General features: G+C 33.4%; 1 protein-coding gene across 1 annotated transcript in view; it reads right to left on the minus strand.

The window, feature by feature from the left end:
- Positions 1-4,921: 4,921 nt before the first annotated feature.
- LOC106156983 (uncharacterized) overlaps positions 4,922-13,328 on the minus strand; it is a 29,374-nt gene continuing 20,967 nt past the window's right edge. The window contains exons 35-47 of the mRNA XM_087008721.1: positions 12,868-13,008; positions 12,431-12,556; positions 11,837-12,103; positions 11,430-11,558; positions 10,657-10,779; positions 10,262-10,390; positions 9,705-9,878; positions 9,197-9,258; positions 8,877-8,986; positions 8,341-8,528; positions 7,757-7,962; positions 7,209-7,354; positions 4,922-6,807 (exon numbers count right to left, since the gene is read on the minus strand). Coding sequence (XP_086864847.1) covers positions 6,759-6,807; positions 7,209-7,354; positions 7,757-7,962; positions 8,341-8,528; positions 8,877-8,986; positions 9,197-9,258; positions 9,705-9,878; positions 10,262-10,390; positions 10,657-10,779; positions 11,430-11,558; positions 11,837-12,103; positions 12,431-12,556; positions 12,868-13,008 — 1,850 coding nt within the window. The 3' untranslated portion in view covers positions 4,922-6,758. The remainder of the gene's footprint in view (positions 6,808-7,208; positions 7,355-7,756; positions 7,963-8,340; positions 8,529-8,876; positions 8,987-9,196; positions 9,259-9,704; positions 9,879-10,261; positions 10,391-10,656; positions 10,780-11,429; positions 11,559-11,836; positions 12,104-12,430; positions 12,557-12,867; positions 13,009-13,328) is intronic.

The raw sequence follows: 13,328 nt of genomic DNA on the forward strand, positions 1-13,328 counted from the left end.
AAAGTATTTGCACGTTTATTATTGTCAAAATGAATTATTTACAGCGCTCCATTTTTTACAAAAATGTAAAATGAAAAACATTTGTGCTCCAAATTAATATAAATCAAAATTAAACAAGTAAAAAAAAAAGAGTATATATCCGTAAATAAAACAAGTCGAATTTTTTAACATTGTTACTAAAAGACAGAATCCTTTAATTTATGAAAAAAATAAGTTCAAAATCGTAATGTTTGGAAGACTTCGGCAAAAACTGATCATAGACAAAATGGAACTTTTAACAAATTGAACTTTTTGTCAAAGTTGACAAAGTCGAAATCCATCAAAAATATTTCCGTCCAAATTCAGAGGTTGTAACAATTTCACACCTTGTCCTATGTCGTCTCATTGATTTTTGCACCCCAAATAGAACAGTAGCCAAAATTTCTTCATGTTTGTAAGATGATTTCTGGTTGTTTTGGCAATCGATATTTTTAAAATTTTTGTTTTCTTTGCACAACAAATTCGAAAATAAATATCATATATGGCGTAACTGTGGGTGAAATTTTACATTTGGAAAGCATGGGAATCAGGAGCGACATAAAGACATGGTCGGTTTACAAGATTATCCAAGTCTAAGCCAAATTCAGAATAAATATACACACAAAACTGAAAAGGTTCCGCAAAAAGTATACTTGCGTACTTCAAGTAACTTTTCACATTCACTTAAAATTAACTGTGGTTCTCGGTGTTCAGTGATGACACTAAGCACAAACAACAAAACATAGGCATGCAGGACTGATATCAAAACCAAGCCTGTCTTTGTCAATCACCCCTTGCTCCCGAAAAATTTAAATATATAAGAATACAGAACAACTTTAATTTGAACGCTCCTATGCACATTATAGGCAGGTTTTTCACTTTAAAAATTCAAACCAAAGGAATTGTTAAGGTTTACATAAACTTTGGTAGAATATAGAATTTGCCATATAAAAGAACAAAATACTTTGAAATAACATTTTTAGATGATAATTCCTTTAAAAATTTTAATAAATAACTGACCAAACTGTTAGAATGGACTTCAGTATAACAGATAAGATAAATCTTATATTTTTTTTCAATCTATAGATTTTGTTTAAGAATTATTAATTGTTCACTTTCTTTTCGAGCAAAATTGACAAAAGTTGGTCTAAAGATTCATTGAATCCTTTCAAAATACCCATTACCTACCGAAAATTGGGCTTTGAGACCGCTCAAGCGATTTTGAAAATATGGAATTCAAAGGGCTATGATGTCAGTCCTACAGAAACTTTTTAATAGACAAACGATGTCTGAATGAAATCCATTTTCCGTTTTTGTTTTTCGACACTTCTGTTTTGTAATTTAACTTCTAGGCGGCATATAAATGGTAGCAATCCTGGGAAATTATTGTAGCCAACTAATGGAACAGTTTTCATATCCTAGACCCAACAAATATCTCTATTCTTCTAACTGTAATATTAAATTAAGTTTTATTTCGGATGTCACTCTTTACCCCACACTATGGTTTAACTTTGTTTCAGAAAACAGATATTTGAGCCTCGTCCAGCACTGAAAACACCGAGAACCAGAAGAAGTTACTTCACAGCCACAGTGCCATATTCATAATTATACTACATGTGGACAATTCTGCAGTAACATGGACACATTTTGCCCGTTACAATGTTGGAATTTCTAAGGCGTCATATGTTTTATTAAAATTGTCTTTTGTAGATTTACATCTCTTCCTTTTTTTCGACTGAACACACGATAAATGCAATTAATTTTTTTCCTATATGCATTTTACATTATGCGGTTGCAATGTCTTTCTTTCCCAGAAGTCAACATCATTTAAAATCAATAAGAGTATATCTTCGACTTCATAGCGAGGTGTCTAGTTGCAGATTTGCCCACATATTTTCAGTGACAAATAGAAAAGATTTCTCTTCTTGGAAATTGATATATGATAATTTTAAAACAGTCACTTTATCATTTTATATAGACATTATTTATATAAATGAAAACTTCAAATCTAACGTTCAGGTTCGAAAAAGGACGGATTTCAACCCTGACCCAAAAGTATACAAAAATTACCTTCATAACACCACGATCAGATAGAGCACTGTACTACGACATAGAAATATACAATTACCAAAAGAAGCAAACTAGCATCATGCAGGGAGGACGCTTAGTACGGAATAAATTTCCATGAGAAGTTTCATAAATAAAAACTCTTTCTTTTATTTTCATTCGACTTTTCGCTTGATTTACATTGTACGTTTTGGAGCGGAATGTCACAACCAAAAGCAAACAAAACCGTACTAAATGTCGTCCCTGCAAATTAACAAGCAGACAAACGTCGGCATAGGAGGCAATCTTGGTATGGGTGTGGGGCTGTATGGGTCGAACACGAAACGTGTATCTGAGTAGGACACTCCTGGTATCATCGTCAACGGCACTTAGAGTCACTGGAATTAAAGGAATAAATTAACATTCATGAAACAACGTGTAAAGGTCTGATACAGCAGTACATGTTCATTACAGCAATTCTTGTCAGTATCCTTTGCGTTATAATTAAAAAAATGGCAATTTTAATCTTAAAAGCTTTAAAGTTATACAAATATATAATACCCTCATGGAAAGCTTATGGTATCAGAAACAAAAAGGTGCCCAAAAGGGACTGAGGGAAAGCTAAGCAAAGCTAAGGCTTCACGTCAGTTAGATGTCCACGTGGTCATTATACAGAGTGCACCATTTCGGGGAAAATATCGTCAATGAAAAAACGAGAAATGCTACAATACATTTTTTATCATCTGTACGGAACTTACGAGATACTGCTGCCGGTCCAGTGCCATTTTCGGTCTACATGTGGCAGTAGCAGTAATATGGCATGGAATATCCTTCTTCTCCATCTTCTACTGACCTTGGTCCTATCTGAGCACCTCTCACCAAACGCTCACCTGATTTACATAATAATGAAGAGGTCACCTACTTTCCGTGCGGACGCTTCGGTTTGAATTATCGTCTGGTTTTTTGAGAAGGTACAATAAGTCTTTATTTCGAAAACAGGATAAAGAGTTAATAAAGTCATAACGACACGCACACACACACACACACACAACATAAATAAATAAATAAATAAATAAATAAATAAATAAATAAAAACGCATTTTAAAGACAGCATACTTGATATTGCGTGACTGGGGATATAAATTAGCTTTCATTAGTCGAATGAACGTACTTGGGTGGGATTGTGATAGAACAGACAGAATTTTCATTCAAACTTACGGTGCAGCGTAGCCATAAGGTTATTGATATTTCTTTCTTTTTTCCTTTCTTTCTTTCTACTTCTTGAAACATAGATGAACTCTTTTAAAGGAAAACGTTTAAGTTTCACAAGTTTATTGAATTGTCTTGAATGTTACATTCATAGGTAATTTTCCATAAATAAACTCTACAGAATTAATATTTTAACTGTCTGTGCACAAATAAGACACATATTAAAACTAATAATTTAAAGAATTGGTCTATATTTGTATTATATCAAGTTATTTTTGTTCTGAAAATTCTGAAAGTAAATGTTCGGCGCGTTGTTTCATAAAACCTCATTTAGAAACCATTAAAGGGATAATAACTCTTCGTTTTGGCCAAAAAAATAAATTTTCCTGGAGTAAACAACAATTTTCCCATATTAACCAATGATTAATGAATCCATTTTTACATTCAAAGTTAGTCCCTGTTTTTTTTTCTAAAAAGTTTGGTTTTTTGTTAAAATATCTTAAGTGATTATAACAGAGCATAGCCATCAATGGAGGTCACGTGATCTGAAGACAAGCTCAGATATCAGAATAATATCTATAACTGCTGTTTTTGTCGTAAAACAGAATATATTATATTTCTATGAGTTATTCACAATGTTTTTATGGTGAAATATAGATCTCATACGAAGAGTTATTATTTAAAGGGATAATAACTCTTCGTATGAGATCTATATTTCACCATAAAAACATATAGCTAACTGAGGGAAATTCATAAAGAAAATCTACAACATGTTGTGTAAAAAATAGTTAAAGTAATTATTAATTACTTAGGATATTTTATCGTACACAACCATCTGCGAAACTAGACACTAACTTCAGCGCCCCGGGTTGCATTGCAGTCCATTGCAGTGGCACTCAGTCCACTCAGTAAGTCGAGCTGAATAAATTCAGAGAAGGAAAAACACAAGTATACCTATTACCCGAAAAGATACTAAAAGGACGAAGAAGTCATGTTGGCGGTGATATTTAAAATTCTGGATCAGTATACATGTATGATTGTTTTTGAACTGAATTTCAATTTATTTCAACTTTCATTTGAGCTTCTGTACATTTTGAAAAAGTAGCAATTGGAGTTAAATAAACATAAAATGGTTGTTTGGGGTTTATCTATTAGAGGTAAAAAGGGAGGGGTAGGAAAAATAGTCATAACAAAACAAAAAAGAAAAAAAAGGTTGCCTGGCCGACTTGCGACCCAGGGTCCATTGTCTAGAATTGGTGGACCTTACCACACGGCCAATAAAACTACTGAACGATGAGAGAGTTCATTAACGTTCCTATGACTCCCTTAAAAGGTGCAAGTTAAAAGATATAGTTAATATTCAGATTTTTTGCTTCAGAGATTTTAGTCCATCCGTCCGTCCTATTCCATGACGTGCGGGTGGTTTGACATTACCTCGAGGTCACGTATGAAAAATCAGATTCTCCATGTGACGGGTGATGCTCCTAGTGATATAAAGGATATCTATTTTACAATCCATTTTTGACTTTTGATTAAGGTTAGAAAACATACTTTATGTGAAGTGTTTGTGACTGTTGCTCGATTCAGGGCATAAATAACATACATATGGTTTTATAAGGACAAGTACAGCAAGACTGAGTACAGAAAATGTTTTTTAAAAATAGTTTATTGCAAAATACAATATCAATACAGTGCAGTGAGACTTGCCACACATTCACAAAGTCATCAGCCTCACGGTGTGTGAGAACACTATCATTTATGAGTAAAGTAGCATCTTAAGTCATGCCTTTAGTACTCTGGAGAAATGTCAAGAGAAGTGCGATTTACGATCAGACATATCTTTAAAAGTTCTTTTAACTTTGTGAGCTTTCATCAGAGCGGTCACAAGCCGATCCACCATCCAGCTCACTTAAAAGCAATCCAGTATGGAGACAATCATGAATACTGTACCCTGGGAATCATCAGTTCGTTTAATTCAAATCTCTTTCAACTTCTCCATACCCTTTTCCAGGGCGGCAGATATTACAGGCACATTTTCCACCAGCCAGTTAGGAGATACACCATATTTAGCCAGAGACATTTTTTGTGAATACCTAGTGAAAAATTAATCTGTGGCCCAGCCCGTGGTAGACTGTAACTTCTCCTGGGGTTTCGGGTGTCTGCTTGCATCCAGTCATGATTGTTATTGACTAATAGCCAATGATTTGATTAGTACGTAAACCATCATAAACTGACGTTTCCCAGTACACAGTGGAACAACATCATGTCTAGCATACAGAGATAAAACTAAATTAATGTAATTTTTTTTTCAAAGATAAATTAAGATACAACGACTCCTCTATCCACAATGATGCATTATTTTTCTTGTCAGCAATCATTCAACAGAATTTCTAATCTGTTCTGGTCCATAGGCCTCCATCTAAATACCAACCAGTTTCATGCTTCAAGAAAGTAAATACCTGACTAGAGACCTCCTTAGCGAATTTTTAAAAGTGCAACTTCTACTAGTTCTCAACAGAGTTTTCAGACATTTGTAATTCAAACTTCAGCGTCTTCATTCAAAGATATGTTTACTCACATCAACACTGTATATTTACTGAATAAAAAAGCTGAAGTCTCACATTTCTTCAATTAAGAAAATCTCGATTAAATATGGTATTATCACAAGTGCATCACAGAAATATAATTTTTACTACATGTAGATTCATCACTAATGAATAATAAAATCATCGATGCAAAATCTTTATCACAGTCCAAAAAATGTACATTTTTGTAAAAGAAAAAAGCACTACAACAATGTGATGTACTATAAAAATATATCTTTATAATGAGCTGGCGGAGTGTACTAGAAGACAGAGGGAGTGGCTCTCTTTCTCCACTTGACCATTTAAAAGTATCTTTGTCGCAAGAGCGGCAGAGATAAAGATGTTGGGATACAACATTCCACATTTCTAACTTTTTTCAGTCTAGGCCTTATTACTAGTTAAAATAATAGTCAAGTTTCATTAAGAGCTTACTCTACCACCTCTTCATTTCACTCAACGTCAAAAACTCATTTTAGTTTTCTTAAATATGTATTTTTTCTTTTTTTCTTTTTTCAATGTTTTACAAACTCAAGTAAGAATTATATCTAAATGGGATTAAAATTATTCTTTCTGATGATAATTTATCAAATCAAATAAGGAAAAAAAGACTTATCTATACACACTACACAAAAACTGAAGCTACATTGGACGGAATAGAGATTATGCAAAAAAAGAAAAAAACATCACAGTTTATGGCTGCTCATTATCGTATATTCAATAGCATTTAGAATCAATCTTTATTTAAAAAAGGAATGCATTTGTTTAAACCACAAATTTATTATATCCTCATCATCTTCAGTATATAAAAAATATTCATAAACTTCCAAACCTGAATATTGTATATCATAATTTTCTGTAAATAATATCTGAAATCCATGTATTTACACCATTTTCTCTGATTTATGTCTCAGCCCCCAGCTCACCACTGGAATTGGAAACCTTCTGCGGTCTGAAAAATAATAAAAATTGTAACTCAATAAAAGCTAGCAGTTTCTGAGAAACAGACAAAACTATTATAATGTGAACCATAAAACTTTCTTAAAATTCTAAAGTTAAGTACTAGGTATCGAGAGCTAATATACTAATTAAAGCATATTCGAATAAAAAATGTTGAACCTCAAATAGCTAATGTTCAGGAAATGACAGAGAATAGGGGCTTAAACACTCATAACACAAAATACTTATCAGACCAACATAGACCATCAATCTTTTGTGGGCCATTAAACTTATAAGAATAACGTAGCCCAGATGTAATTTGATATTATATATTTTTTGTATGTGTGTTCTGCTTGCTGTACCATATTGTATACATACAGTAATAACAAAATTATACTACTACTATATACTTACTTTTTCAGAATGACCAAGACCACTATGATGACCACTAGGACCACCAGTATGGCCCCTACCACTGACACTGCTATAACCCAGGCCTCAGTGCCTGTATTGACTGGTGTAGTACCCTCTGTTGTGATGGAGGAATTCACGGTAGTAGTCTTAAAGGTTAAAGGAAATGGAATGCTATGTTAAATTATATATTAGAAGACATGTATATTCATATTTATATTTTAACCCAAAAATGACCACAATAACTGCAAGAGTAAAAGTTATTTTTTAATGTACATATAGCAGTTTTCACCTCGAATGAAATAGTTAACAGAAGATCACATCTATTTTCACTGTTTATCTAGAGCAAGTTTCACCTAAAATAAATTTACTATTTGGATACATGCAATTAAGTCAAAATTATACAAGAGGAAGAACCCAATCAATTTTGTTAAGAAAAGAAAAAAACATTTCGATAGAGTCCAATTTGGAGCTCAGCTTACAATCTTGCCAATTAAAACCACCCAGAAATTTTACATTAAAAAGGGTGAAAATAAAGGTAAAACACATACCAAATTATTAGTAGCCATTGTAACAACAACAGTAACAACAGACGGGTATGCAGCAGCAGCAGTCTGGACTTGTGAAACAGCAACAGTAGCAGTAGGATAATATGCAACAATGGCAGTGACAATGCTGCTCTGTGTGGAAGATTGCTGCACCAAGGCAGTGAGAGTGGCTTGGGGAAAGGCGAATTCCACACCACTATTTACTGTCACTGGAATGGTAAGGTAGAAAAATATTTAATTGCACTTTGAAAAATTACTAACTATATAAATTTCTATAATTATTATATTCATTTGAAAGCCTTCAATTACAGATGATACTATTACAATTTATCATTTTTTCACCAATGTTGAAATATACACAAAATACTTAATAAAAGTCAAAACTATTCAAAAATAAATTGTTAATATTTTCAATTAACAGTGCATCTGTTAAATATAACAAATACATGTGCTTATTTAAATAATAAAAAGTAAAACGGAAAAGCAACAGATTCCATAAATAAAACCCATTAAAAAATCCATATAAATATATTAATTTGCCAATTCAGATATTAAAAAGGACAAACTCCACAATCTAATAATCATACCTCCTCTCTTCTTCCTGCCAGACTGAGAACTACTTCCCAGAGCACAGACGTCATTGTCCAGTGGAGCCTTGGCCACAATCAGGAGGTCCACCTTGGTGTTATCAGCAGAGTTCACCCTGGGGAACCCGGCTCCCATCTGGACATAACTGGTGTTGGTGTAGGTCAGGTTGGTTGCTGAGGTGTTCTGCCTGCAATTCATATATTGTGTTAGGTGTATGATTTTAATTAATAATAAAAATATAAACTTATCCTTGAAATTTTTGTAGCAAATGTTTATAAATTTTGCAACTTCTCATTTAAAATTAGCAGCTGCAAATAAATTTTGCAATTTCTCATTTAAAATTATCAGCAGATAATAGATTTTGCAACATCTAACTTTGAATAAGACAAGTATTATTCCAAGCCATTTTTCTGTATTATTTGTATGTCACTGAAATAGAACCAATTAAAGATCCAAAAGCAAACTCATAACATCCTTAATTGGTTAAAAAATTTGATCAATTTGATAACAATATGTTAAAACAAATTCAATGTACCTAGTTCCACTATTAGGGCAGCATGTGGCAAAATTCCCTTCAATAATACAATATGCATTCAATGCTTCAACCACCTTCAAGAGAATAGAGTCCTGGACAGAAGTAGTGAGCTAAAAGAGAAATAAAACAAGTTATATATACAACTTATATATTTTCTCCATTTCACGCACATATTTTAAACATGAACATATGTTGGTCCCTGTACTACTTTTCACCATTGCATGGTAGTAAATAAATAAATAAATAAATAAATAAATAAATAAATAAATAAATAAATAAATAAATTACTCATTTGATCAATAGCTAATTTAATAATTTACCTGAGTTACTGTCACTCCAGAGATTGTCACAACAACACCATAATCCTCCTCAGCTTGACTCACTGAAAGATTCAACAACTTTTGCATTCAATTTCAACTTCCAATTACAAATACACTGTAACATATAATGTTGACCAAGAGATCTATTAAATTGTGAATCTTATTAAACATGCATTAACTCCCGTGTATTTTCATTCATGTAGCTAGGCAGCAATTATAAACAATGTTTTTTTTTCACTCTGGTGGCATCCAGACACACAAACAGAAGTTGCAGCACTAAAAAATTTACTCTATACAATTACTAAATACAATTACATTTGTCATTTAGCATAGTTTCATGTTCTCTACATGTAGGGTAGGCCTGTACATGAGAGACTAAATTGCATGCTAAACTGGGTATTTTAGAAAAAAATTTAAATCAACAAAATATTGCAGGTCAAAGTAAAGAATAGGGGGATTATTTCTAAAAGCAACAACAATCATGCAATTTAACAATTAGCACACTTACATGGACAAGAGTCCGTATTACACTGTTGAGTCTCACTGGTCAGTCCGCTGCATGGAAGGCCATTGCCAGCTTGAGTTGGGTTGGTGCAGGAACGAGTGCGGGACTGGGTTCCACCACCACATGTGACGCTGCAACTTCCCCAGCTTGTCCAGCTAGTAAGACCACCGTTACGATCTGTCATAGAGAGAGCAGTTTAGAATGTTGGCATGACTTGGACAACGATATAAGATACAATTTCCAAGACAGTCACTAAAACATTTTTGAAAATGTTAATTTAATACGATACACAAGCAATGACAAGTATCCTTAAATATATAACATGTTTTTAAACTTATTGTCAAATAGAAGTTTTCGAGGATTGGGATCCAAATTCAAATTTTCAAACTCACACGACTTAAAAAGACAGGTTCATTATCAAAATGACATATGCTATTTATGCAGTATCAATTTATCAATGACCAACAACAAAATCTAAGTTTACTAATTGCACACTTATATAAAAAATAATAAAAAATATCTCAACAGAGGCATATATGATGTTAAGTAATCAGCATTACCAGCACAAGTCAACTTATCAGCTCCAAGTATGTAGTCATTGGTACAGTTGCAGGAGAAGCCACCGTTTGTGTTGGAGCACGTACTGCTGTTCCCAACACATGGGTAGCTGTCAGTGCACTCATCTACATCTGAATAGAGATTATAGTACATAAAGTTTTACATTATTAGTATCTTTTATCTCATTTACAATACAAAGGCTTTTAATTTTAACTGGAGCACTTATGAACAGAGACATTATACATACTTGATGAATATGCTAGGACTCATGTTCACAATGATATAATATATAATGATAGTGTTATGATTTGAAAATTAAAAAAATACTTTTCCTCTTTTCTATAATGATTTATTAACTCTGGAGAACCTCAGCATAGAATCAATGTTTTCTTCTTACCAACACAAGTCTGGTTGTCAGAGGAGAGTCTGTAGAAGTTATTTCTGCAGGAGCAGATGCTCTGTCCCAGTACCATGGCACATAGGTCACTGCAGGTATTGTTAGCTGGACACTCAGCCAGCACTGAAATAGCAGGAAAAAATATTAATAATTAACTTTTTGTAATCGGCAAGCTCTGTAAGAAATCGGCCCATATTTAACTTATTAATAAACACTAACTTAAACTTGAAGGAAGGCAGATAGTGTAAGGCTACCCACTATAACAGTAAAAAGTTCAAGCAAATAAAAATTTAGAGTTCCCTAATGAGAATGTTTTACTATTACAATGAGAATGCCACATAAGCCATATAATAATATGATATTAGTTCTACCCTAATAAGTAAATTATCGGTCCAAATATATATAAAATTTGTCCGAAACATTCTAATTTTAAGGACACTGCTCTTCATTAGGCAGATAACATACTAAGGTTGACATGTGACATGGCTGACATGGCTGACATGGCTGATAATATACTGACAGTGACATGTGTCATATCAATTGAAGTCACAAAAGAATGATAACAAGTACAGTTTATTCTGATCAGCAGGAACAGCAAATCCAAACCATTTGGTTCACAGTAAAATCGTAAAATCTAACAATTTCATTTGAGCTTGGCATAAATAAATATGTCCTTACTGGCCAAATATCAATCAGGATACAGTTTGTACATTGAGTTCGTCTTTAATGAACCTCATACTTATTGCACTGGAGAAGATATAAAGAACACTTACAAGTGCAGTTTCTCTGATCAGCAGCCAGAGCAAATCCTGGCTGACAACCACATGTGAAGCCACCAGGGACATTGTTACACAGCTGAGCACAGTCATGTTGTGGATTGCTGGGGTCACATTCATTCAAGTCTGGAATAATTTTAATAATAAAAAATTAACATGTAATATATACTGGACTGGAAAGTTACTAAAGGAATATATCTTATTATATTAACTTCTGCCATATTAACATATACATATTTTTCCTGAAATCAAATATAAAGAAGACATAGCATTATGTGAAAGATAGCAAAAGACATTGTACAGTAAAAATATACACTGCGCATTATGTTTTAATAAAGACAGAGAAAAAACCCAAAATATGCCTATGATGATATAAATATCTATTGCAAATGCCTATCACTTACCATCACAAGTCTTTCCATTAGCATTCAGCCTGTACCCAGATATACAAGTACAGTTAGATCCTCCAGCATAGTTCACACATGTACCGCGACCACGAGCAACATCGCAACCTCCTGCGTCAGCGGCTGCACACTCATCAACATCGGAGCAGGTGATGCCGTCCCCAGAGTAGCCAGAGATACAGGCACATGTGTAGGCACCAGCAGTGTTGGTACATTGACCAAGGGTCGGGTGACAGTTGTGAGTTCCAGAGGTACATTCATCAATATCTGCGAGGAGACAACCCATGTCAGAAATGTGGAAGAATGCATTTAAAGGATTACCAAGGCAAGCGAGTGGTAGTGTTACCAGGTTATGACAGTTAAGTTTTTATACAGCTGAAACTAGCCCAAAACTTCTCTGATTCAACCAGTGAAATATGGAATTGCATGGTTTGTACCAAAAATTACAATAGAAAATATTCTATTAATTGTGTAACTTTTGCATCAACATATGCCAGTGATAATGTAAATAAAATTGAAAATCTGAGACACAGAGCACACAAACAAACTTCAAAAAAAATTTTTTTTAAATGTCACATCATATTTTCCTCTTACCTTGACACAGTCCCCCAGTGCTGTTATAACCTGCCTGGCAGTCACATCGATACCCTGGTGACAGGTTGACACATGTGGAAAAGGCAGGACATGTGGCGCCCCCTCCTGATGAACACTCATCAATGTCTGGAAGGGAAATTTTTTAAATGAGTTATTTCAATGATTAACGGATTAAGAAGTATTGAAATCAAATTCAAAAGTAACACATTGATCTTAAAATTTTGTTGTTTTTTTTTTTAATATAATTTCAATGAAACTTGTAGAGTGAACCTTACATTAAGCAAAAAAAAAAATTATCATTATTAATGACCAGCCATTTTGATATCAGAATATTGTTCATATCTTCATAGAGGTATACCATATGGATATAAAATAGCATCCAACATAAGTAAACCATATATTATCTCAAAGTTTTACAAGTAATCTGTAGCCTGTACCTATACATTTTCTGGCCTCTACCTGTTGGTAGAGAGAAGTGTTGGAGCAGACACAGTGGTATGTTCCAGGATCATTGACACATATCACATTGTTGGCTGCTGAACACCCATGGGTAGCATTGGAGGCACATTCATTGATATCTGAAAGAATGGTGCAATTTTCACCTTTAAAAAGTGCTTGAAAATTCAATATAAATATACATTTTGTCTCAATAACATTATATTATGAATAATAATTAGATGAAAATCATAACAAATTCAGTATTAAACATACACGTGCACACTTTCTGTTGTAATAAAAAAAAGTATAAGATAAAGGCTGCCATAAAGGGTACCTTTATAGCTTGATATCATTGAAAGATCAACTAGCTTTACAATTTATGCCTGGTTTGTATGGATCCATCCAATCCAGAAACAATCACCATCCAGCCAGTAGTTCCATCTACAGCATTATTTTATCA

Source organism: Lingula anatina, chromosome 1 (genome assembly GCF_051362555.1).
Source record: "Lingula anatina isolate TDL-2025a chromosome 1, LinAna3.0, whole genome shotgun sequence".
Taxonomy (NCBI): domain Eukaryota; kingdom Metazoa; phylum Brachiopoda; class Lingulata; order Lingulida; family Lingulidae; genus Lingula; species Lingula anatina.